At 44.0% G+C, this 24,585-nt stretch overlaps 2 protein-coding genes across 3 annotated transcripts in view; both read left to right on the top strand.

Moving 5' to 3' along the window:
- ciapin1 (cytokine induced apoptosis inhibitor 1) overlaps positions 1-24,585 on the top strand; it is a 303,079-nt gene that overhangs the window by 173,689 nt on the left and 104,805 nt on the right. The gene's annotated exons all lie outside the window — the stretch shown is intronic.
- shank2b (SH3 and multiple ankyrin repeat domains 2b) overlaps positions 1-24,585 on the top strand; it is a 150,072-nt gene that overhangs the window by 44,314 nt on the left and 81,173 nt on the right. Inside the window, exons 9-11 of the mRNA XM_072664181.1 lie at positions 4,641-4,977; positions 18,479-18,636; positions 19,463-19,576. Of these exons, the coding sequence (XP_072520282.1) occupies positions 4,641-4,977; positions 18,479-18,636; positions 19,463-19,576 (609 nt within the window). The remainder of the gene's footprint in view (positions 1-4,640; positions 4,978-18,478; positions 18,637-19,462; positions 19,577-24,585) is intronic.

A 24,585-nucleotide genomic window follows, 5' to 3' on the forward strand; every position in this document is an offset into this window, starting at 1 on the left:
GGTCAACCTGCTTAGTCCTCTGGCCAGTCAACAGAGTTATTGTCCTGGTTGACTAACTTGGCCAGATGGTCAAGGCTGGTGGACTAGCTAAGCTATCAAACTCAAAGTTTGTCCTACTGGTTGATTTGTTTGGTCAAGCTGGTCAGACCTGTAGACCAGTATGGTCAGGCTGATGATAGAGGTCAACCTGCTTGCTCATGCTGGCGGACCAGTGTAGTTATCCTGGTCATGCTGGTTGACTAAGCTGGTCAAACCATCAGGCTCAAGCAAAATCATACATACTGAAACTGCTTGACCTGGCTGGTCATAGTATTTGGCATGTTTGTTCAAGCTGGTCATACTGGTGGGCCAGCGTGGTCAGGCTGATCATGGTTTTCAGCTAACTTGGTCATTCTGGTCAACCAGCATAGCTATGCTGTCCATACTGGTTCACAAACTTGATGAAGCTTCTAAACCATCAAAATTAAATCTGGGGGTCAAGAGTTAAGTTGGTTAACAAGCCTAACCAGCTTGACCAACGTGGTCGTACTGGTTGATTTGCTTGGTCGACCAGTTTGGTCAAGCTGGTCAGAATTCTGGACCAGCATGGTCAGACTGATCACAGAGGTCAATCTGCTTGCTAGTGTTGTTATGCTGGTCACTCTGGTAGACCAGCTAAACCGTCAAACTGAAAGGTAAAGACCAGCTTGACCAGCTCGGCTGTTTTTTGTTCTGGCTTTCAATGGTTTCTATGGCGATGGGATATATGTCCTTGTTAGCACCGTAGCCTTTCCTCCAGCTGTTCCTGCTTAACCTCTTCCTGCAGGTCCGTGGGCGGCTGCCATTTCTGCCGTGTGATCTACTGTCCTCAACCCATAGCAGCTGACGAACCTGGTTCTGAGTAATGACACCATGCGACCGACGTTTGTAGCGTAGGACTGGTCAGTTCGGGACACAATCGATAAAAATCACGATAAAAATCACGATAAAAATCTCAAAATTATCAGCTATTACATCAGCTTCATTACATATGCAAATAATTGGAGAAATAGCGCTTACTCTAACCTTAACCCTAACCCTCATGGTGTAACGGGAAATTTTAAATATAACAACAGAAATAGCGAAGATTTTACGTCAGACCCAGATACATGACCCACCAGCATGACCCTTCACTGATGCAGTTATATTATATGTAATGATTTCGATCAAATTAAGCCCAAAATTCTTTGATTTTTTTATTTTATTTACTTTTTTTCGTCAGATATTCTCATTTTAAACAAGAAAACACTTAAATAGGTCTTCTATCTACTACAATTCTTAACTGCGCTCTCACTCAGGAAAAAAAACACAGCGCATCCAACAAGAAGGACAGCAATAGAAACATGGTAGCTCCCAGAAAACCCTGATTCTACATGCTAAGCTATTGTCACATGTTCACCCTGTAAGGACACCTGTAGAAGGAGGCTATGGTCCCTACTGGACGAGGGAAGGTCGGCCCTTGTTGTGGGTTCGAGAGCTGCTCTTGTTGAATGAAGCAGTGCTGCTGTACATGCTGCATGAAGTTCAGCTTGGGTTTGAGAGCCCAGTTACACCATAGAAAGTCATTGGATTAATATTTTGTTTGGGTTTGGGTTCAAACCTCCTTCCGATCCCTCGACCACGGCGCTGCTCAGAGCCCATTCGGTACGAAAAGGAGGTTACGCCCAGCGGGATTCTGCCTCGTCATTATGAACGTCATTAGCCGAAATGCTGCTATGATGAGGCCCACTTAGGTGCTATTACATCAGCCCGTTAATCTCAACTCAGAGCACGCGCTTGATGGCATTCTTTGTCTCCGCCCATAAGGAGTTCTTCTGTTTCGCTCGTATTTATAGCCTCTCGCCTTGGTGTGACTGTGGAACTGAGCAGGATGTGCGCTGAGGCTGCACATGGCCTAATGTTCTGGAGATGCGCTTCAACTTCGTCCGCGCCCCCACACCTTCACCGACAGAGACATAAATATAGCTGTTAATCATGCATCCAGAGTGAGCGCTGAACACGAGGGATTTCTCGCCCAGCCCGGGACAGAGACAGACAGAACACCTTAGCTGGACTTCAAACGAGCGAAGGCTGCTTAGGAGACAAAGAGTTTGGTTGGATTTGGTGAATCAAAGAGTTTTGGTCAGGCTTTGTGGGAGTCACTAGATATACCTGAGGAGATGGACAGTAGAGCGGACTTTGTGACCTCCTGTGATGATTCAGCAGTCAGACAGAAGTTCTACACTTCTACAAAGTGAACCTAGAAGTTATGTGACCAGTGAAGCACAAGATAGGGGTTTCTGATAAAGTGGTCAGTGAGTGGAATCACTAAGCAGGTGTTTCCAATAAAGTGGCCAATGAGTGGAAGCACAGGGGAGATGTTTCTAATAAAGTGGCCAATTAGTAGAAGCACAAGGTAGGTGTTTCCAATAAAGTGGCCAGTGAGTGGAAGCAAAGGGTAGGGGTTTCTAATAATGTGGCCAGTCAGGGGAAGCACAAGGTAGGTGTTTCTAATAAAGTGGCAAGTGAAGCACAAGGTAGGTGTTTCCAATAAAGTGGCCAGTGAGTGGAAGCAAAGGGTAGGAGTTTCTAATAATGTGGCCAGTCAGGGGAAGCGCAGGGTAGGTGTTTCTAATAAAATGGCCAGTGAAGCACAAGATGGGGGTTTCTGATAAAGTGGCCAGTGAGTGGAAGCAAAGGGTATAGGTTTCTAATAATGTGGCCAGTCAGGGGAAGCACAAGGTAGGTGTTTCTAATAAAATGGATAGTGAAGCACAAAATAGGGGTTTTTAATAAAGTAGCCAATTAGTAGAAGCACAAGGTAGGGGTTTCCAATAAAGTGGCTAGTGAGTGGAAGCGCAGGGGAGGTGTTTCTAATAAAGTGGCCAGTGAGTGAAAGCACAAGATAGGTGTTTTTAATAAAGTGGCCAATGAGTGGACACACAAGGTTGGGGTTTCTAATAAAGTGGCCAGTGAATGGAAGCACAATATAGATGTTTCTGATAAAGTGGCCTGCTGGGGTATGAATGGCAGTAGTTTGCAGTGCAGGGCTGCCTGTCAGGTTCTGAAGCCAGTTCTAGCAGTGTTTTGCCGGAAGACCCTTCAGATTCAGAGAGACGCTGGGTTCTGAAATCTCGTCTCTGGCGGCTACAATTTCCTGAACATGGTCCAAGTTGATGCAGCATAGCATGTGTGTTAGTTTTTGTTGTTACCCTGGTGTTGAGTGAACCACACAGCCCGGGAACTTGCCTGGAGCCAGACTGAGGCGGATTTCAAACTTGCTGTTTGTAAGCTGTACCTGATAAAGAGAAACAGGGCTGGATTATTGAACGTCATGGAGAACCAATCACAGATTTCCTTGTGCAGTCTACAGCACTTCCAGCTCAGACAGACCGATAAGTGACAGGTTTCCTCACCAATCAGAGGCCTGGTTGTTACAACTGACAGAAATGTGCCTCCTCTGGTCCCAAGCAATACTACCCAACAGCAGAGCTCACAGTAAAGCGCACAGTCTCAGCAGTGCTTTCCCTCAGTGTTTCCCTCAGTCCCTCAGTCCAATCACAACAAGATAGGCGTTTCTAATAAAGTGGCCAGTGAGTGAAAGCACAAGGTAGGTGTTCCTAATAAAGTGGCCAGTGTGTGGAAGCACAAGGTAGGTGTTTCTGATAAAGTGGCCAGTTATTGAAAGCACAATGTAGGTGTTCCTAATAAAGTGGCCAGTGTGTGGAAGCACAAGGTAGGTGTTTCTGATAAAGTGGTCAGTAAGTGAAAGCACAAGATAGGTGTTTCTAATAAAGTGGCCAGTGAGTGGAAGCACAAGGTAGGTGTTTCTGATAAATGTGGTCGGTAAGTGAAAGCACAAGATAGGTGTTTCTAATAAAGTGGCCAGTTATTGAAAGCACAATGTAGGTGTTCCTAATAAAGTGGCCAGTGTGTGGAAGCACAAGGTAGGTGTTCCTATTATTGAAAGCACAGGGCAGGTGTTTCTAATAAAGTGGCCAGTAAGTGAAAGCATGAGATATGTGTTTCTACTAAAGTGGCCAGTTATTGAAAGCACAGGGCAGGTGTTTCTAATAAAGTGGCCAGTGAGTGAAAGCACGAGATATGTGTTTCTAATAAAGTGGCCAGTGAGTGGAAGCGCAAGGTAGGGGGTTTCTAATAAAGTGGCCAGTTATTGAAAACACAGGGCAGGTGTTTCTAATAAAGTGACCAGTGAGTGGAAGCACTAAGCAGGTGTTTCCAATAAAGTGGCCAGTTATTGAAAGCACAATGTAGGTGTTCCTAATAAAGTGGCCAGTGAGTGGAAGCACTAAGCAGGTGTTTCCAATAAAGTGGCCAGTTATTGAAAGCACAATGTAGGTGTTTCTAATAAAGTGGCCAGTGAGTGAAAGCACAAGGTAGGGATTTCTAATAAAGTGGCCAGTTATTATAAGCACAGGGCAGGTGTTTCTAATAAAATGTCCAATGAGTGGAAGCACTTAGCAGGTGTTTCCAATAAAGTGGCCAGTGAGTGGATGCACAAGACTTAACTGGTGTAAGAAAATATGCATTTTGGACACCAAAAATATTTAGGCTGATTTAGGTAAGGAAATTTGATGCCAACCAATCACTTCAGTGAAAACCTCTCTCTGTCTTTCTCCCAGTGCCTTTCCGGGAGGCTCCGGCGGTGTGTTCGGGCAGGGGCCGGTCGCAGCAGCCACAGACGGGCAGGAGTACTCTGGCTGCTCCACGGGTGCTCCTGCGCTCCAACAGCGACAACAACCTGAACGTGAACAAGCTCCCTGCGCCACGCTCGCCCTCACGCTCACCCTCGCCTCTGCGCAGCCTGTCGCCCCGCAGGCCCCAGCAGATGCAGAACAGCCCCAATGGCACGGTGAAGACCATGGGCCGGGGGAGCCGCCCCCCGCGCAGCCGCTCGCCCTCTCTGGGCCGGCTGGGGGAGGGCGACGCCCGGAGACACACCCCCCAGCGCCACAGCAGGTCAGTCACTGCGATTGGTTAAGTTCTGCTTAAGTTACTGGTTCAAAAAACCTGAGGTAGCTCTAGAAGACACAGATGTGCACGTGCACAAACGCACAGCTTGTCTAGTCACTGTAGAGAAGTATTGCCGAAAGAATAGGACTCTCTGGAGCAGATAAACATCATGAACCTATTGGCACCATGCTGCCTAATGCCAGGTGTGGGCTAGTAGAAGGGTATAAAGCTCTTGAAGCTCTTAAACTGTTTTTAATATCCTTGATTTCAGAAGAAACAATGAATGGGGGGGTGTCCAAATACTTTTGTCTATGTCATGTTTCCTTATATTGCCTGTGGTAATCTCTTTCCTTTGTTTGCTCACTCATGGTGACTGAAAAAGTCCTTTCTAGCGTTACTTAAGCAGGTCGATGGTCATCACACTTTCGTATGCAGACACTGGTCGAGTGCAGATAAGACAGGATGTTCAGTACGACAGTGCGTTTGTCCTCAGAGCCGTGTGACAGCATCCTTGCTCTTTTTGTGGCCACATGCCATTAAAGTGGAGGCATGCAATGGTGCAGAGTGCAGAGTAACCGGCTGTCTGACAAACCGTTACACAGGAAGGAGACTTAAGGCTTCCAGAGTGAGACCTAACACTTCCAGAGTGAGACTGAGGCTTCCAGAGTGAGGCCTAACACATCCAGAGTGAAACTGAGGCTTCCAGAGTGAGCCTGAGGCTTTCAGAGTGAGACTTAAGGCTTCCAGAGTGAGACCTAACACTTCCAGAGTGAGACTGAGGCTTCCAGAGTGAGGCCTAACACATCCAGAGTGAGACTGGGGCTTCCAGAGTGAGACTGGGGCTTCCAGAGTGAGACTTAAGGCTTTCAGAGTGAGACTTAAGGCTTCCAGAGTGAGCCTGAGGCTTTCAGAGTGAGACTTAAGGCTTCCAGAGTGAGCCTGAGGCTTTCAGAGTGAGACTTAAGGCTTCCAGAATGAGCCTGAGGCTTCTGGAAAGAGACTGAGGCATTCAGGGTGAAGTTAAGGCTTCCAGAATAAGACTGATGCTTTCCAAGTGAGACAAAGACTTCCAGAGGCAGACTGAAGCTTCCAGAGAGAGAGACTGAGGCTTATGGAGTGAGACTAATGTTTCCGGATAACAGTTGCATAGTGATACTGAGACTTTCATGGTGAGATTGAGGCTTCTGGAGTGAGACTGAGGCCTCCAGAGTGAAACTGAGGCTTTCAGAGTGGAACTGAGGCTTTCATGGGGAGATTGAGGCTTCTGGAGTAAGACTCATGGGGTTCAGGGTAAAACTGAGGCTTCCAGAGTAAGACCTAAGACTTCAACAGTGAGACTGAGACTTCCAGAGTGAGACTGAGACTTCCAGAGTGAACCTGGGGCTTCCAGAGTGAGACTTAAGGCTTTCAGAGTCAGACTTAAGGCTTCCAGAGTGAGACTTAAGGCTTCCAGAGTGAGATCTAAGACTTCAACAGTGAGACTGAGACTTCCAGAGTGAGACTGAGACTTCCAGAGTGAGACTTAAGGCCTCCAGAGTGAGACTGAGACTTCCACAGTGAGACTAAGACTTCCACAGTGAGACTAAGACTTCCAGAGTGAGACTAAGACTTCCAGAGTGAGACAGAAGCTTTCAGACTGAGGCTTCCAGAGTGAGACAGTGATGTCCTGAGGCAGACTGAGGCTTCCAGAGTGAGACAGTGATGTCCTGAGGCAGACTGAGGCTTCCAGAGTGAGAGACCGAGGTTTTTGGGGTGAGTCTGAAGCTTCCTGGGTGATACTGATGCTTCCAGGGTACCTTTTAACCTTTAGAGGAGATTCTCTCACACGTTTGCTGATGCCGATGATCTTGTTGAACGCAGCTTTGCTGTGGTTGTAGCTTCGTTCCGAGACTCTCCAGGTGCCGCATGTCATGCAAAAACAGCCATCCGTGGTTGGTTAGTCAAATTGCTTAGGCATGATATACACTGGGGAGGCCAGGGGCCACGGGGGACGCGTCCTCAGCACATTTTGAAACGCCCTATTTGGTCTCCACCACTTTCTGGAAGTGTTGTCTGTTATTTAATGGCTGTTATGTAACGTTCTACAGAAGACACCGAAACCGTATAGAACCATATAGAACCAGCTGAAAGTGTTTCCAGTCACAGAAGATTTGTTGATGGTCTAATGACCCTTTCCTGGCCATTTAGGTGGTTCTTAGACTCCCAGCCGAAGTCTAGCTCGAGATGCTCATCTTGTTTACTATTGTTTATTACTTCATTAAATGGCTGATTCCCTGTTATATAGGCCATATAGCTTCTTTAACAGGGCTCTCTAACACAGAATGCTGCAAACGTTGTAGGACACTGAGGTCCGCTATGCTCTCTGTGGGACATTAGCTCTGTTTCAGTTGCAGATAGATTCAGGTGAGCCAGCCAGGGCTGTGTGTGCAGAAACAGAGAATATACAGTATACCCCTGGGCTCTGGAACGGTGACATAGATTTGGGCATTTGCCCATTAAATGGATTAGCAGTGGAGATTGGCTCATGTTTGAGTGAGCACAGCACCTGATCCACTCACAGTGGGGCTGCTTTGCACCTCATTGAGTTGAGTTGGCTGCAGCAGAAACGCTAACTGAAGTTGTCATGTGCCCAGGGCGCCAACAAGCTGGGCACATTGGATGTAGATAAGAGACTGACCTCTCCATGCTCCACCTTCCAATGTATTGTTGCGTGGATGATGATGTTGTGAGGTTGGACAGGTTTTATAGAATGCTGGGCAAAATCCTATTTAATAAATATGGATATTTAGAGTGCGTTAAAAAAAAAAAGTATTGGGACACCTGTTCATTCATTCTTTCTTCCAAAAATCAAGGGTATTAAGGACACAAGTTTAACCTGCTTATGTCGGAGCAACTGTCTCTACTGTTAAGGACAAGATTTGTCAGATTTTGAGGCAGAGCTACAGTCTCTCATTAGGGTGAATATTAATAATGTTTTAAATGTAGGTATTGTGATATACACTGAGGAGGCAGAGCTACAGTCTCTCATTAGGGTGAATATTAATAACGTTCTAAATGTAGGTATTGTGATATACAGTGAGGAGGAGGCGGAGCTACAATCTCACATTAGGGTCAGTATTCATAGTGCTCTAAATGTAGGTATTGTGATATACACTTAGGAGAAGGAGGAGCTACAGTCTCTCATTAGGGTGAATATTAATAACGCTCTAAATGTAGGTATTGTGATATACACTGAGGAGGCAGAGCTACAGTCTCTAATTAAGATGAATATTAATAAAACTCTAAATGTAGGTATTGTGATATACACTGAGGAGGAGGAGCTACAGTCTCTCATTAGAGTGAATATTAATAACGCTCTAAATGTAGGTATTGTGATATACACTGAGGAGGAGGAGCTACAGTCTCTAATTAAGATGAATATTAATAAAACTCTAAATGTAGGTATTGTGATATACACTGAGGAGGCGTAGCTACAGCCTCTCATTAGAGTGAATATTAATAATGCTCTAAATGTAGGTATTGTGATATACACTGAGGGGGCGGAGCTACAGCCTCTCATTAGGGTGAATATTAATAATGCTCTAAATGTAGGTATTGTGATATACACTGAATAAAAGCGTTTAGGCTTGTTCTTTGCTAATTTATTGAGATGTTATGGGTTAGAGCAGGAGAAATAAGCCTCAGATCAGCTGAAAGCAGAGCACAGTTAGCCTGGGTGGAGGCTGCAGATGGAGCTGGAGGAGAATAGGGTCAAATACCAGAGGACTTAATTCTTCCCTTTTAAAATGACATCTAATTAGATGGGTTTTTTTGTAGTGGCAGTGAGTAATTGGCATGGCCCACTTACAGTAGGCCGCACTCGCTCATCGTCAGAATCCCCGTCGAGTGACAAGATTCGCACACCCCCAGACACACGTCCAAACACACGCATACACACATCTCTATCTCCCTCACACACGCACTTGCTGTCAATCAGGCATTTGCTGTCACACATGCTCTCTCGCTCTCTCTCTCTCTCTCTCTCATACACAGTCACACACATTGTGAACCTGGCAACTGTCAGATGTAGGGCTGGGGTTTCGTTCAGACTGTTCTGATGCTGAAACCGACGCTGATACCTTTACTCCGACACAGTACCGCTCTTTCTGACCCGTTCTTGTGAGTGCGAGGTGCGAATATTATGGGTATTTAGCAATGGCAGCGGGATACAAACTAATCACGGATTCGGGCAGTGATGCATCGAGTACAGAATGTAATTTAGACAACCAATCAGCTGTCTAGATTTTAAGCCTGCGTACTGACATACTACCTCTGACAAGAATGAGATACTACATGTATTTTGTGGGTGATATCCAAATATTTGTGGACACCCCTTCTAATGAATGCATTCATCTACTTTAAGTTGCACCCATTGCTGACAATGAGAGACTGTAGCTCCTCCTCCTCAGTGTATATCACAATACCTACATTTAGTGTTATAAATATTTACCCTAATGAGAGACTGTAGCTCCGCCTCCTCAGTGTATATCACAATACCTACATTTAGTGTTATAAATATTTACCCTAATGAGAGACTGTAGCTCTGCCTCCTCAGTGTATATCACAATATCTACATTTAGAGCGTTATTAATATTAACCCTAATGAGAGACTGTAGCTCCTCCTCCTCCTCCTCAGTGTATATCACAATACCTACATTTAGAGCGTTATTAATATTCACCCTAATGAGAGACTGTAGCTCCGCCTCCTCAGTGTATATCACAATACCTACATTTAGAGTGTTATAAATATTTACCCTAATGAGAGACTGTAGCTCCGCCTCCTCAGTGTATATCACAATATCCACATTTAGAGCATTATTAATATTAACCCTAATGAGAGACTGTAGCTCCGCCTCCTCAGTGTATATCACAATACCTACATTTAGAGCGTTATTAATATTAACCCTAATGAGAGACTGTAGCTCCTCCTCCTCAGTGTATATCTCAATACCTACATTTAGAGCGTTATTAATATTCACCCTAATGAGAGACTGTAGCTCCTCCTCCTCAGTGTATATCTCAATACCTACATTTAGAGCGTTATTAATATTCACCCTAATGAGAGACTGTAGCTCCTCCTCCTCAGTGTATATCACAATACCTACATTTAGAGCGTTATTAATATTTACCCTAATGAGAGACTGTAGCTCCGCCTCCTCAGTGTATATCACAATACCTACATTTAGAGCGTTATTAATATTAACCCTAATGAGAGACTGTAGCTCCTCCTCCTCCTCCTCAGTGTATATCACAATACCTACATTTAGAGCGTTATTAATATTCACCCTAATGAGAGACTGTAGCTCCTCCTCCTCAGTGTATATCACAATACCTACATTTAGAGCGTTATTAATATTCACCCTAATGAGAGACTGTAGCTCCGCCTCCTCAGTGTATATCACAATACCTACATTTAGAGTGTTATAAATATTTACCCTAATGAGAGACTGTAGCTCCGCCTCCTCAGTGTATATCACAATATCCACATTTAGAGCATTATTAATATTCACCCTAATGAGAGACTGTAGCTCCTCCTCCTCCTCCTCAGTGTATATCACAATACCTACATTTAGAGTGCTATTAATATTCCCCCTAATGAGAGACTGTAGCTCCGCCTCCTCAGTGTATATCACAATACCTACATTTAGAGTTATTAATATTCACCCTAATGTGAGATTGTAGCTCCGCCTCCTCCTCAGTGTATATCACAATACCTACATTTAGAGCGTTATTAATATTTACCCTAATGAGAGACTGTAGCTCCGCCTCCTCAGTGTATATCACAATACCTACATTTAGAGCGTTATTAATATTCACCCTAATGAGAGACTGTAGCTCCTCCTCCTCAGTGTATATCACAGTACCTACATTTAGAGCGTTATTAATATTCACCCTAATGAGAGACTGTAGCTCCTCCTTCTCCTCAGTGTATATCACAATACCTACATTTAGAGCGTTATTAATATTCACCCTAATGAGAGACTGTAGCTCCTCCTTCTCCTCAGTGTATATCACAATACCTACATTTAGAGCGTTATTAATATTCACCCTAATGAGAGACTGTAGCTCCTCCTTCTCCTCAGTGTATATCACAACATCTAAATGTAGGTATTGTGATATAAACCTAGGTGGAGCTGCAGTCTGGCATGAGGTCGAACGGCTGTAAAGCTTGTCCAACCCGGCAACAGCAGCTCTGGAAGCATTTGTGGGCGGAGCATACCTAGCTAACATCTCCTATCTGATCTCAGATCAGCTTAAAAAAGTGTGATTTTTCCGTCTTGTTGTGCTAAGTCTGGCAACCAGCGAAAGCTGTGAATATGTTTTTGGCCCCCATAGCTGTTTGCGCTGCTCGAATAGGATCTATCCCTAGTTACAGCACTGGTTGCTATGGCCATGACCGTATGGTGTGTGCATGTGTGTGTGTGTGTGTGTGTGTGTGCTCTGTGGTGTATTAGATAATATGCTCGCTCCTCAGAGTCTCAGAGGGAAACTGAAGCAGCTGCAGTCAGTTCTGATGTCATTGGGTAATTGCAGGTTGGTGCTCGGCTCTGATGGCTGAGGACGAACTCTCGTCATGCTGGCGAAGGCCGGGAGGAACAGAGGGAACATGCTCCTCTTCTGCTGTGTGGCAAGCCTTGTGTGTGCATTTCAGGACTGCCCATGTTTATGAATTATTATTAGCGTGTGTATATACATACGCATGCCTATAGTTGTATTAGGAAGTACACCGACTCCGAGTCCTGCAGTTATTACATCAGTCAATCGTCAATGTATTTTGTGGGTGATGTCCAAATATTTGTGGACACCCCTTCTAATGAATGCATTCAGCTACTTTAAGCTGCACCCATTGCTGACACAGATGTGCAAATGCACACACACAGCTTGTCTACAGACCCTGTAGAGAAGAAGTACTGCCAATAGAATAGCAGCGTTTGGAGCCGGGCATGGCTTCTGGTGTCAGAACCTGTAGAACCGCTGATCTCCTGGGATGTTCAGCACCGCAGTCTCTGGAGCTTGCTCAGAATGGTGGGATAAAGGAAACACACCCGGTCCTGCAGACGGAAGCGCCGTGTAGAGGAGGGAGACTGGTTCGTCTGGGTGGAGCTGACAGAAAGGCTGCAGTAGCTCAGAATGCACAACCGTTCCTGTCAGCCAAGAGCAGAAAGCTGAGGCTGCAGTGGCTGGAGAAACGTAGGCTGGTCTGATGGAGGCTCACAGATGGTGGTAGGGTGGTAGACCAAACCTGCCAACCTTGTCTCCGCAGTGCAGGCTGGTGGAGGAGGTGGTGTAATGGTGTGGGGAAGGTTTGTTTTCTTGTCTTCATCTGATGGCATAAACACTGACAGATGAGCCACAGTTTCTATCTGTACACCAGCTAGGTGGATTTCCACTGTATGGACAAAAGTATTGGGACATCGGTTTATCTACTGTTTATATTTGTATTAAAAAAGAGTATCTTCTGCTTTTGATGGAGTAACTGTCTCTACTGTCCAGAGAAGTCGGCTTTTCTTCTAAATTAGTAGATTTTGGAGGTGCATTGCTGTGAGGATTTGATTGATTGCATAGAGCAAAGAGCTTTAGTGAGATCAGGATGTTAGAGGAAAAATAAAGCTGATGTAATTATGACATGATGTGGAGTGATCTACACCTAAACCTAACCTCATCCTACCATTTAATCTACACCTAAACCTAATCTGAACCTACACCTTAATCTACACCTAAGCCTAATCAGAACCTAACCTCATTCTATACCTTAATCTACACCTAAACCTAATCAGAAACTACACCTTAATCTGTACCTTAATCTACACCTAAAACTAATCAGAACCTAACCTTAATCTACACCTTAATCTACACCTAAACATAATCTGAACCTAACGTTATCCTACACCCTAATCTACACCTAAACCTAATCTGAACCTACACCTTAATCTACACCACCACTGTATGTTGCTCAACAGTTTAACTACTAGTGGATGAACCAAAAAACAACCAAATACATTGTTTTTTTGGCCTGAAACAATGAACCTATATGGTCGAACCCACATCCCTAGGACCCTGGAAATGGTGGGGGTACCTGCAGTGCCGCGGTGCCTCCACGTTTAAATGGAACATTTCTGATTTCTGAAAGAGGCCGCTTTCCTTGTGGACTGTTAACCACCAAAGCACCCTTCATGTATCCCTCCACCATCAATAGATTATAAACACCACTGCTCAGATTTCTGCTCTCTATCACCACCACTGAACATTAGATTCCTGTTTCACTGAATTCTGCATTCTTGCTTATGGATTAGATTTATTTTTTACAAAAAATTGCCATCATTTTCAGTCCAGCAGATATAATTCCCTCAGCATTCAGCGGATGTTTTCTGAATGACAAACCCGAGCCCTGGCTTTCATTTCTGATTGCTGAGCTCGACTTCTTTGGGATATTTATTTATTTGCTTCGCGGTGGCAGGTTATAAATAAACAAGTGGGTGAGACCATTCATATGCCGCCTTAACCGACATCTAATACTTAGTGGACCTGTTTCTATACACCCTGTTTTGCATAAATACCTCAGCCCACATCGACTTTTTTTCCTCCCAAAAATAAGCCACGGAGCGGCGCTTATGTAATTATCGTCGGTCGGAGCTGGGTGAGAAGATCTCTGGCTGGTTTGACAGCTGTTGTAAGAGCACTGGCGGTCGGTACTGTTCTGCTAGAGGGGCATTAAAGTCCCATCTGACTTACTGGAAATAAGTGTCGCTATCAGTCATGGCCGCACTGTTATATAGCTGGAGCCCTTGGAGGCCGGCTGATGAACTGCTGAGCCATTTGTCCAAATCTGTCGTATTTACTGGCGGAACCTTTTCTACATGTGAAACGTGGAGCGGATGTCTTGTGGCGTTGGGCTGTCGGGTCGTTTTCATCCCTTTTTTTCTTCATTCAGAGCGGCATGAAGTTCCATATTTAGAAATTTGGAGAAATCACCAATGAAAGTAGGTGAGAATAACATTGGAAGCCAGAAGATGCAGGAGCTGAAGAAAGGAAAGGAACTGTAGAGCTTTTGCTTCTGTTATCAGAGCCAGCAAACTCATATTTGTGGCCCAAATGCTTAGAACTGACTCCTGTTCATTCGCACAGAGGAAGTTGAGAAACTTTTGGAGGTTCTTCAGTTTGACACTCTTCGAGGAACCCTTCAAGAAAAGGTTTTTACAAGTAAAAGATTCCTAGAAGGTTCCCCAAAGAACCTTTGGAGGTTCTTTCACTCCAAAACCACCAAACGTTCCTCAAGGATCTTATACTTTTAACAGTGTACTCCAGCGGTTCTTTAAACCCATGGTATTAAAAAATGTGGTCCGGTACCTATATCTTGTGGATCTGCATTTGAAACCTTAGGACCTTAAAGTCAATAGAAACCTTCACTAAGCTAAAGAAGCAAACGTCTGACTCCAAACCTGCCATGGCTAATCGACTATAGAGAACTGTTCCTTTACAGCCCCTTCAGACCCTCCCAGACCTGACTCCCAGAGTTGTGACCTCAGCTCTGACCCCAAAAAGTGAACGTTTCATTAGCTACCCAGCTATTAGCTTTGTTATTAGCATTAGCATTAGGACAGTAAACTTCGCTGCAGCACTAAAACAGGGATATTAGGAATTTGAAGGCACTATTATTGATTCCTAATGAATTAATTCTTCTAATGAATGGTTCTGTGTCTTTTTATGGTCAAGTAATGCAGTATAAATACTTTGGTGCTTTACTTAAGTAGAAATGTTGGTTCTCTAAACTTTACCGGAGTAATTCTTTATTTTTCCGCCAACTTTTTACTTCTACTTCTTACATTTTCACCCAATTATCTGAACTTTCTCGTCCTTACATTTTAAAAACAGCCTCGTTCCTCCTATTTCATTTCCCTTTGTTTTCATTGCAGCTCGTCATCAATAAAAACCCTCTCCAGATAAATCTCTCCATCCGGAAAGAGTCTGATCGTGATTGGATGAGAAGTATAAACAGACACCATTCTGACTCCCTATTGGTTTATAAGAGATCCATCACACCTGCACACGTCCCGTCACTCTCCAGCGAGCTCACAGCAGACGTCTGTAGTCTAGTATGAAGACTGTGTCCGTGGCAGAGACTCAAGAGAGCTGCAGTGAAACGTCCCGACTGAGCCCCACATTTACATTCCAATAAAGCTTATTGATCACACGCCTCTGAAGTCTGACTTTCTGCAGCTTTACAGAACTTCTAGACAACGACTCCTCATATTTTCCTCCATGAAGCTCATGTTGATGCTCAGTAGAGCACAGAGACGCTCCTTTAATAGAGCTGATATTACTGAAATGCTTCATTTTCAATGGGCAGATCTGCAGCTGAAACAGGAGCCTAGTGCAGCCCAACATTTTTAACATCAACATTTTAATAGATCATTCTCCTCATTATGACTTTTAGAGAAATGGGTTTTTGGGGAGGTGAGGGGGGGGATAGTGCACTATAGACCCCTGTGGCGCGGCCTAAGCTTTCGGCCTTTGTTTTCCTTCCATTACTTTTACTTTTCTACTTGAAGTCGTTCTGAAACCAGTACTTTTACACTTTTACTGGAGTAAAAAGCTTAAGTTTCAGGACTATGGAGGGCCGAAGCTGAACAGAAGTGTGGTGGCCGTCACTGTCTCCTGCTCATTTGGTGGGAAATGATCAGGTGTTGTTATGTAACGAGGCTAATCTGGGCATGCTAGCTTGTGCAGTTAGTAGTGCGGCTGCCTTTGGCTTTGACATTGGACTGCCTCCCAACAGAGGCTTATTAAAGCAGAAGTCACATAGAGGGCAAGTGTAGGAGCTGTGTCCCAATTTCACCTGCTCCTATAGGCTGGAGTGGGCCTCAGCAAGGGGTGGGGCCAATTTTCTTGTCGCTTTTTTCTTTTTTATCGTAATAGGCCAGGGCACGTCATAAGAGGAAAAGAGGTCATTTGCATAATCAGCCTGATTTGCCCTTATTGGTGATGATTGAGGTGAATAACTTATGGGGGCAAGTATGTGGAGCCGTTCTGAATGTGGTGGTGAGCCTCAAATCATCGGAAGGCTATAATTTACCCAATTTCTAGAGATTTTCACTAATATTATGTCATATTTGATCTGCTGGTTGATCATTTCTGCTTGGTTCATATTCATCATGTCCTGAAACAAGCAAAGAAATGCATTAATGGACTGAAACTTATATATTTAAAAAGTTAATGAATCGTATAATATTCACAATATCACCACAATATTGTAATAATTCATAATATATATATATTAACCAGATCTGAGATGTCTCACTTGTTCATATCATTAGTTTACACTAATAGCTCTAGTTTCTACAGGAATCTCATATCTCCTCCGCACTGATAGCCAAGGGCCTTGCTTCTTTAAGAAAGGGTACCGAGGACAGTATGTTCGAAAGCTGCTGTACGTGCTGTGCTTGTCCAGGGTCTGTTTTAGTTTCAAACTTCCTTCCGAGTCCATATTCAGGTCACGTCCCTTCTGTCCTTATTACCAGCCTCATTGGCCCTCTTTGTAAATACCTTAACAACCTCCATTCCTGTACAGAGGGGATCTGCTTTAATAAAAGACTGGAGTAGTGGCCAGTGCACTGTGAGTCCCAAGCTGCTTCAGAATAAGTCAGTGTTGCTCTCAAGAGGTGATTTTTATTTTGCCAGCACACACACACACACGCACACACACACACCACACACACACTAATTATGTACTGTGAGCCAAAATTGATTTAGCTCTTTGGTATCAGAAGCACTCTAGGGTCTAAATAACTGGAGACTACATCAGAGGAAATTGGAAATAAGTAATGGAAGTAATGGTATGAGTCCAGCAGAGGGAGCTCTTTTACAGCTAATCCGGCTTACTTTACGTTCTCCGTTCTCTGCAGCCTTGATCTGCAGTATCTGTGCTGGAAGAGAGCATCCATTTCAAACGTTCTGATTTCTTTCATTAGAATCAAACTGATCCAGTTAAATTCTAATAATTCATTAAACTATTTTTTACAGCAAAACATTAAAAGTAATAGCTAAAATGCTGAGTTGGACATTTTCATATTCAGATCATTCAGTCCATTCAGAAAAAAACCTCTGTCAGCACCGTCCAATTAGATTTAATGGTAATATTATCAACATTAAACACAATTAGCTGTCCAGAAGTGATGATTTAATGCAATTAGAGTAATTTGAAGAGGTGGCAGAAGTACAGAAGTACCATACTTAGGTAGAAGTACAAAATAGTGTATATATAAAATTATACAGTATATACAGTACAATAGCATATAGTATGACTTTTTTTTTTACTTTTGAGTGGTTGTTGTACACAGTCTTCATGCTAGAATTGCATGGGCATCTGCAAAATCATACAACTCACAATTTAATATCAGCTATTTTTTACAGCAGAAATGAAAAGGTAACAGCTCCTCACAAGACTGACCATTAGCTCTATTGAACGGACTGGTAATATTATCAATATTAAACATACTTAGCTATCCAGAAGTGATGATTTAATACAATTAGAGCAATTTGAAGAGGTGGCAGAAGTACAGAAGTCCCATACTTAGGTAGAAGTACAAGTACTTTGGTTAAAAATAGTGTGTATATATATATGTAAGTATATACTATATTAGCATATAGTATGATTTTTTTTCTTTTCAGTGGTTGTTGTACACAGTTATGATATGAATGCATGAATGTAACCATAAAGAAAATGATGGTTTATGCTAGAATTGCATGGTTATCTGCCAAATCATACAACTCACCATTTAATATAACAGCTATTTTTACATCAGAAATGAAAAGGTAACAGCTAAAATGCTGAGTTTGACATTTTTTCATATTCATATATATTCACATTCATCCAGTCTATTAAAAAATACTGTAAAAAAGTATACAGTATATATATTAGCATATAGTATGATTTTTTTCTTTTGAGTGGTTGTTGTACACAGTCATGATATGAATGTAAAAGATGGTTTATGCTAGAATTGCATGGTTATCTGCAAATATCAGTTATTTTTTACAGCAGAAATGAAAAGGTAACAGCTAAAATGCTGAGTTTGACATTTTGTCTTATTCATATATATTCATTTTCATCCAGTCCTTTTAGAAAATTGGCAAAATGTTGACCTCTGTCAGCTCCGTCTCATTAGATTTAATACTCAGAACCCTGGTCTTACTATCTCACAATACTGACCATTACCTCAATAGAACGGACTGGTAATATTATCAGTATTAAACACAGTCCAACTGCAGCTGCCTTTGGGTACTCTGAGTGTATCAGTGGGGAAAACATGTTAACAGATGAACCCTTGTAGTTTTACTAGCAGTACAAACTCACTTACTCGTGTTGTTAGTTTTGAGTAAGCATTGATTACGTATTGATGAAATATTGGAAATTAAATGTATTAATTACTTTTTTTTTTTTAAATGACTGTGTTTTTCTTCTCGTCCACAGTCCACGTCCCACCCGGGATGGCTTCTCTGGTGCAGACACTCCAGGGTCCAAACGCAAGCTGTACAGTGCCGTCCCGGGCAGGCACTATGTGGTGGTGAAGTCCTACCAGCCGCAGGCAGAGGGTGAAATCGCCCTGTACAAGAACGACAGAGTCAAAGGTAGGATCTTCTTTAAACAGGTGCGGTACCATAGAAACCCCCCCCCCCCCAAATAAGCCTTCACACTTCTCCACGCAAGCTTCTACACCACACATGCAGTGTAGTGGGTGATTAGTAGTATAGGGGGGGGAGGGAATGGGCTGGGCCCTATGTGTAACCCTTTGATTACGGTGGAAACCCTAACCTAACAGTGACTTAGCCTGCCAACAAGACATGCTGGAGGCCGTAGTGCTCCTCATCTCCACTGTGTTAGATGTGTGGACAGCAGTGAAGAAGGAAAATGGGATGAAAATAGGATGTCAGGTGGTCCTCAGGACCAGTGGAGGAGCTGCACAACACTGATACACACTCTGAGTGCCTTTTATTCTTCACAAAACCAACATCTGAGCAGCTCTAATTGACCGCAGCTATAATTAATGTCTTTTCCTAGAACCACATGTCCAAGCCAAGCAAGAGTGTATTGCAGAATCGATTAAGACTGTTGATATCATTGTGTCTCAATCACAGTCCTGGCAGATCTGCATGTAGTGAGTGTGTATATGTGTGTGTGTGTGTGTTATATTTGCTTTAACAGCCCTGATTTAACTGACGAAGGGCTTCATAATGAGCTGAATCAGGCGCGTGAGCAGTGGAAACTGTAAACAACGCAGGAGTCCCGCAGGACTGGGTTTGACAACCAATGATTACAAGCAAGACTAAATTGTCACTTTTCCCAGAGCAGATGTTCTTCTGCAGTAAAGACGTGATTGATATGACAGTTACTCAGATAGGAGCACAGATCAGAAGCTGGAGTGGGACAGTGATCACCTGTGGCATTTCTGTGCAGTGCTCAGTATTGGCGAAGGAGGATTCTGGGAGGGCAGTGCCCGAGGGAACGTGGGGTGGTTCCCTGCGGAGTGTGTGGAGGAGATCCCCAACAAACCCAATGAAGATCGACCATGTAAGTCAACACACACACACACACACACAGTGCCCCGAATGCTAGGATAGTGGGGACCAGGTTAGCTAAGTCTCCTCTGACACATGTGAAGCCAGTCACCGCCTCTTTTCCAGCTGTGATGTGGGGAGGAAGTGCCATCAACCCACCCCTGAGAGAGTAAGGCCAACTGTGCTCCCTCTGACTCCGGCTGCTGATGGCAAGTGGCCGGGATTCTTAACCAGCGTTCCATGGATCGCATAGTGGCAGCGCCTTGTCCAGTCCTGGACCACTCAGAGCCGGTCAAAGGGACTGTCTAGAATTGCTAAACTACTGGGATTTTCAGCACTGTGGTCTCTAAAGTTAGGCACTTCTGCAGACGGGGACACCATGTTGAATAGAGAGGTCAGCAGAGACTGGTCAGAGCTAGCAGAAAGGCTACAGTAGCTCAGATAAGCACTCAGAATTCCCAACTGAGGCTGGAAGGCCTGGAAAAACATGGATTTCTGATGGTATGATCAGAATTTGGTGGCAATAGCATGACACCATGGACCCAACCAATCTAGGCTGAGGTGGTTTAATAATTCTGGGACACTAATACCCATTATGGCTTCAATGCCACAGCCTACTTCAGTATCACATGGGCCACTTCCAGCATGATAATGCAGAATAGTCACAAAGCAGAAGTCTCTTAACCTGGTATCATGAGCATGGCATTGAAAAGTTCACTGTTCTGCGGTGGTGACTCTTCCTAGTCACCATGGGATGTGTTGGAAAACGGGAAATTCACAACATGATGAAAGATCTGCCAGTAATCTCAGCATGGACCAGGATCTCAAAGCAGTGTTGAGGAATTCATACCACGAAGAGTCAAAGCTCTTATGAGCTTAAATGAAGGCCCTACTCAGTATAAGTGTGAAGCTCCTAATGTAAAATGCTCATCACACGTTCCATTTCTGAACAATGGAGAGATTCAGCGTTAACACCACCAGATTTGTCTGTTTCCTTCCCTCTCTGCTATCCTGGTACTTCTTGGATAACCCACACAATATGTGAGGAGCCTTCAGGCCATGGCAGGCTGTTCATTCAGTTCATGTTCAGCACAAAGTGGGCCACAATGTGTACACCAACACCTCTCATACAGCACGCTTGACTTCACCAGCCATGCAACGTGCCTCTGCATCTCAGAGACCCGGTTTGCACAAGTCTCTGAGAGGTTAACCCATCGGTCATGCATTCAGAGTGTTTGTGTTTGTCTCCTTTAACTGGGTGAGGTCTGTGTTTGTGTGCTATCATGCTTTCTGTCACTAATGGAGCTCCATTCAAATAATTCACACAATTAATCTGTGGTATTATCTTCTGTTCTGAGCAAATTCCTTAAGATTACATCATGCACCGCTCAGGCCAGTTGACACATCAGGCCAGTTCCAATCTATATTGGCTCTTGGTGCACTTGCTGCAGATCGTCACAGATAAAAGTGGTGAAATCATCTGAGGTCTAGTCCAAATGTCTAATATTTCTCATTTTAATATTGAAATTACAATATTAGAAGATTATTTCCCTTTTTTTAGACATATTTACATGTGTTAAGTCATATTTCTACTGAAATCTTCATTGGCATGTTAATTTGCATAGTTCTTTTAATTAAGTCAAATATCTGTCCATGAATTAAGCCAAAAATGACTTAACGTTATGAATTGCTTAAAGATAAAATGACTTAAAATATAGAATGTATTTATTTATTTATTTATATTAAACAATCTTAAGAATATTCATAATTTTTCCTGTTAAATAATCTTAAATATTCATTATTTACATTAGATTTAAGATGATTTCACTTGCCTAGACATACTGTATATATATTCTTCTCAGTGTAGAGCCACGTTTCAATGTACGTGGCTGTAGCGGTCCAGAGTCAGCCGGCAGTGGCCAATTTAACACTGGCCGAAGTTGCTGTCCCAGTTGAGCATTCCTTACTGAATCCCTGAATAACCACTTCAGGAATTAGAGGCTGGTCGTTATAGCCATCACAGTACAAGGAATTTAACCCATCCGAGGCAATGAACACACAAACACACACACACACACACACACACTAGTGAATATGGGCAATGACCACACACACTCTCGCACTAGTAAATTGGGGTAGTAAACACACACATTCACACTGGTGAATTTGGGGGTGAGAACACACATTTAAGTTGGTGGACAGCCACCTCAGTGCCCAGGGAGACCTTGCTTGGTCCTTGCTTCACTCCCTCTACCTCCAGGGGATAAGTCCAGGGGATCGAACTGTGGCCACCTGGTCCTGGACCCAGTTCTCTAACCCAGCCCTGGTTTCTCAGCCCTGGTCCTGGAGACACCCTGTCCTGCACATTCCAGTGTTTAAAAAGGGAGGCAAAAGGAGGTGGATGTTATATTATATCTGCTATATAACAGAAGCTCCATGCTGCCCTTGTTGTTGGATGCACTGTGATAGTTTCTGCGCAAGCATGCATATACGTGAACACAATTCAGGTCACTATGGAAACAGTTCATATTGATTTGCTTCAGCATAGTAACAGTGAAGACACTACTGAATGACATATCTTCCTTTTGATGTGTCTGCTTGATCACACTGGTAGTTATTAGAGACCAAAATCATATGAATGAATAAATGAAAACAGTATTAGTTGATTTTTTTCGCCTCGTAATCATCGCCATCATCATCATCAGTGTCAAAGGATGAAACGTCACATTGCTGAGCTAAATGGAGATGTCCTTGGTCCTCTTGATTGTGAGCAGAAGCGGTTGCTTTGTGTGGGTATGGTGTGTGAAGTCTGCATTTTCTGTGCAAATTGGCATAAGGGGCCAGGGGCAACATTCTGTTGAGAGTTGTTATTTTGGGCCAAATGAATGCCTTCCACATCACTGCGGACACTGTGCATTTTCAAGCTGCTTGCGTGAGTGAGTGTGTGTTTGTGCAGGCGTGTGAGCCACACACTCAAGACTGCAGGGGACCAAGGGTCATTGGAGTTGAAATTGGGCCCCAGTCTGGTGTGGACGTTGCTGCTGGGGGAGAAATCCATTTAAAAACATTCGGCATTCAGACCTGAAGCTACGGGAGGCCATCTGCCTCTTCACTGAACGCTGCTACACAGCCCCCCTTAGTCATACAGTGCGTCTCCATGTCTCTGATTATACATGGAACACATGCACTATATGCCCTAATGTTTGTGGACACCCCTTCTAATGAATGCTACATTCAGCTACCCATTGCTTTAGATTGCACACCGCTTGTCTAGTCCCTGTGAAGAAGTACTGCCAATAGAATAGGACTCTCTGGAGCAGATAAACATCATGAGCCTATTGGCACCATGCTGCCTCATAAGGCCAGGCGTGGGCTAATAGAGGGGTGTAAAGCCCCCCAGCATTGAGCTGTGGAGCAGTGGAGGAACTGTGTTTACCGGAATGATGGATGGTGCTCCATAAGTTGGGGGTGAGGTGGGTGGTGATCATCCAGCATCCTGACCTAACTAACATTATTGCAATTGCTGAATGCAGTCAAATCCACAAGATAAACTATATGGGCAAAAGTATTGGGACACTGCTTATTCACTGGGTATTTAAAAGAGTTGATTCTGCTTTGGTTGGAGTAACTGTCTCTACTGTCCAGAGAAGAAGGGTTAGAGCATTAGTGAGGTCAAGGTCAGGGTGTTGGATGATCATCACCACCCCACCTCATCCCAAAAGTATTGGATGGAGCTCCAACACCACCACTCCAGAGAACACCATTCCTCCACTGCTCCACAGCTCAATGCTGGGGGGCTTTATACCCCCACTCTAGCCCACGCCTGGCATTAGGCAGCATGGTGCCAATAGATTCATGTTTGTTTATCCGCTCTAGATAGTCCTATTCTTTTGGCAATATTTCTCTGCAGGGACTAGACAAGCTGTGTGTGTGTGTATGTGTGTGTGTGATAGCTGAATACATTCATTGGAAGGGGTGTCCACACACTTTTGGACATAAAGTGTAGGTGTTTCTAATAAAGTGGACAGTTGCGTGTATGTTTACGTTCTTTCTCTGTGGCCCCCATGTTAGATAATGAAGAGCCAAACAGGGGGTGGTCTGCTGTGGCTTTGTTCTTCTCCAGATAGACACTCCAGCCTCTCCTTTATTGCTGGTTTTGTCCCGCGGTGCTTGACGCACCCTCGTGTACAGTCTGTCGGCGTGGGTACAGTGCGTTTGTACTCGTAGCAAAGCGTAGAGCTGAAAAGTGCTGCTCATGACAGCTTGCTGCGGACAGATCGGGAGCTGTGGCAAACAGCAGCTGTGATTGGCCGAGGGGCTTTTGGACCCGGGTGACTCACTGGCCTGGCCGAGCAGAGAGAGCGGAGGGTTGACTCAGCTTCTCCACTGTAACGTTTCCGCTGTCCAGTCATGCGGTACCGTACTGGAGAGGATGTGCCTTTTGGTTGCTCTTTGGTGGCTCCGTCTCTCATTGGCTGCTGGTTTTGAATCTCTGATTGCTGTGATTTGCATACATTTGAATATTTTACACGCAGAGAAGAATAGGAGGAGTCTGCGTTTTGAAAATGAAAAATGTGGGTTTTTTCAGGTTTCCTGCACACATCACACCATAACACACCCCCCCACACCCCCCACCACCACCACCCCCCGCACCCTCCTCCTCAGTGTTGAGGAAATTGCTGTGTTTTTAGCATTAACGCAAGTGCTCTAGCCAAATTTCTGTCCAGCTGTTGAATTATAATAAAGTGTATACCTAAAGTGTCACAGAAATACTATGCAAATTAGCCCCTGTACCAGAGAAACACACTGTGTGTTTAAGGTAGTGTGAGTCAGCTGAAGCTAACGCTAGTAGCTTAACTAAGGCTGGGCAATGTGTGTGTGAGTCCCCCAAACTCGACAGGGCAAAATGTAGAAGGCAGCCCTCCTCTCTAGGCAGCCTCTAGCCACTGCTCTTGGCAACCCACAGTGGGTTTGATAGGCAATCCAGATGCCTGTGTTTGTGGACACCCCTTCTAATGAATG

The sequence above is a fragment of the Salminus brasiliensis genome, chromosome 19 (assembly GCF_030463535.1).
Source record: "Salminus brasiliensis chromosome 19, fSalBra1.hap2, whole genome shotgun sequence".
NCBI classification, from domain to species: Eukaryota; Metazoa; Chordata; class Actinopteri; order Characiformes; family Bryconidae; genus Salminus; species Salminus brasiliensis.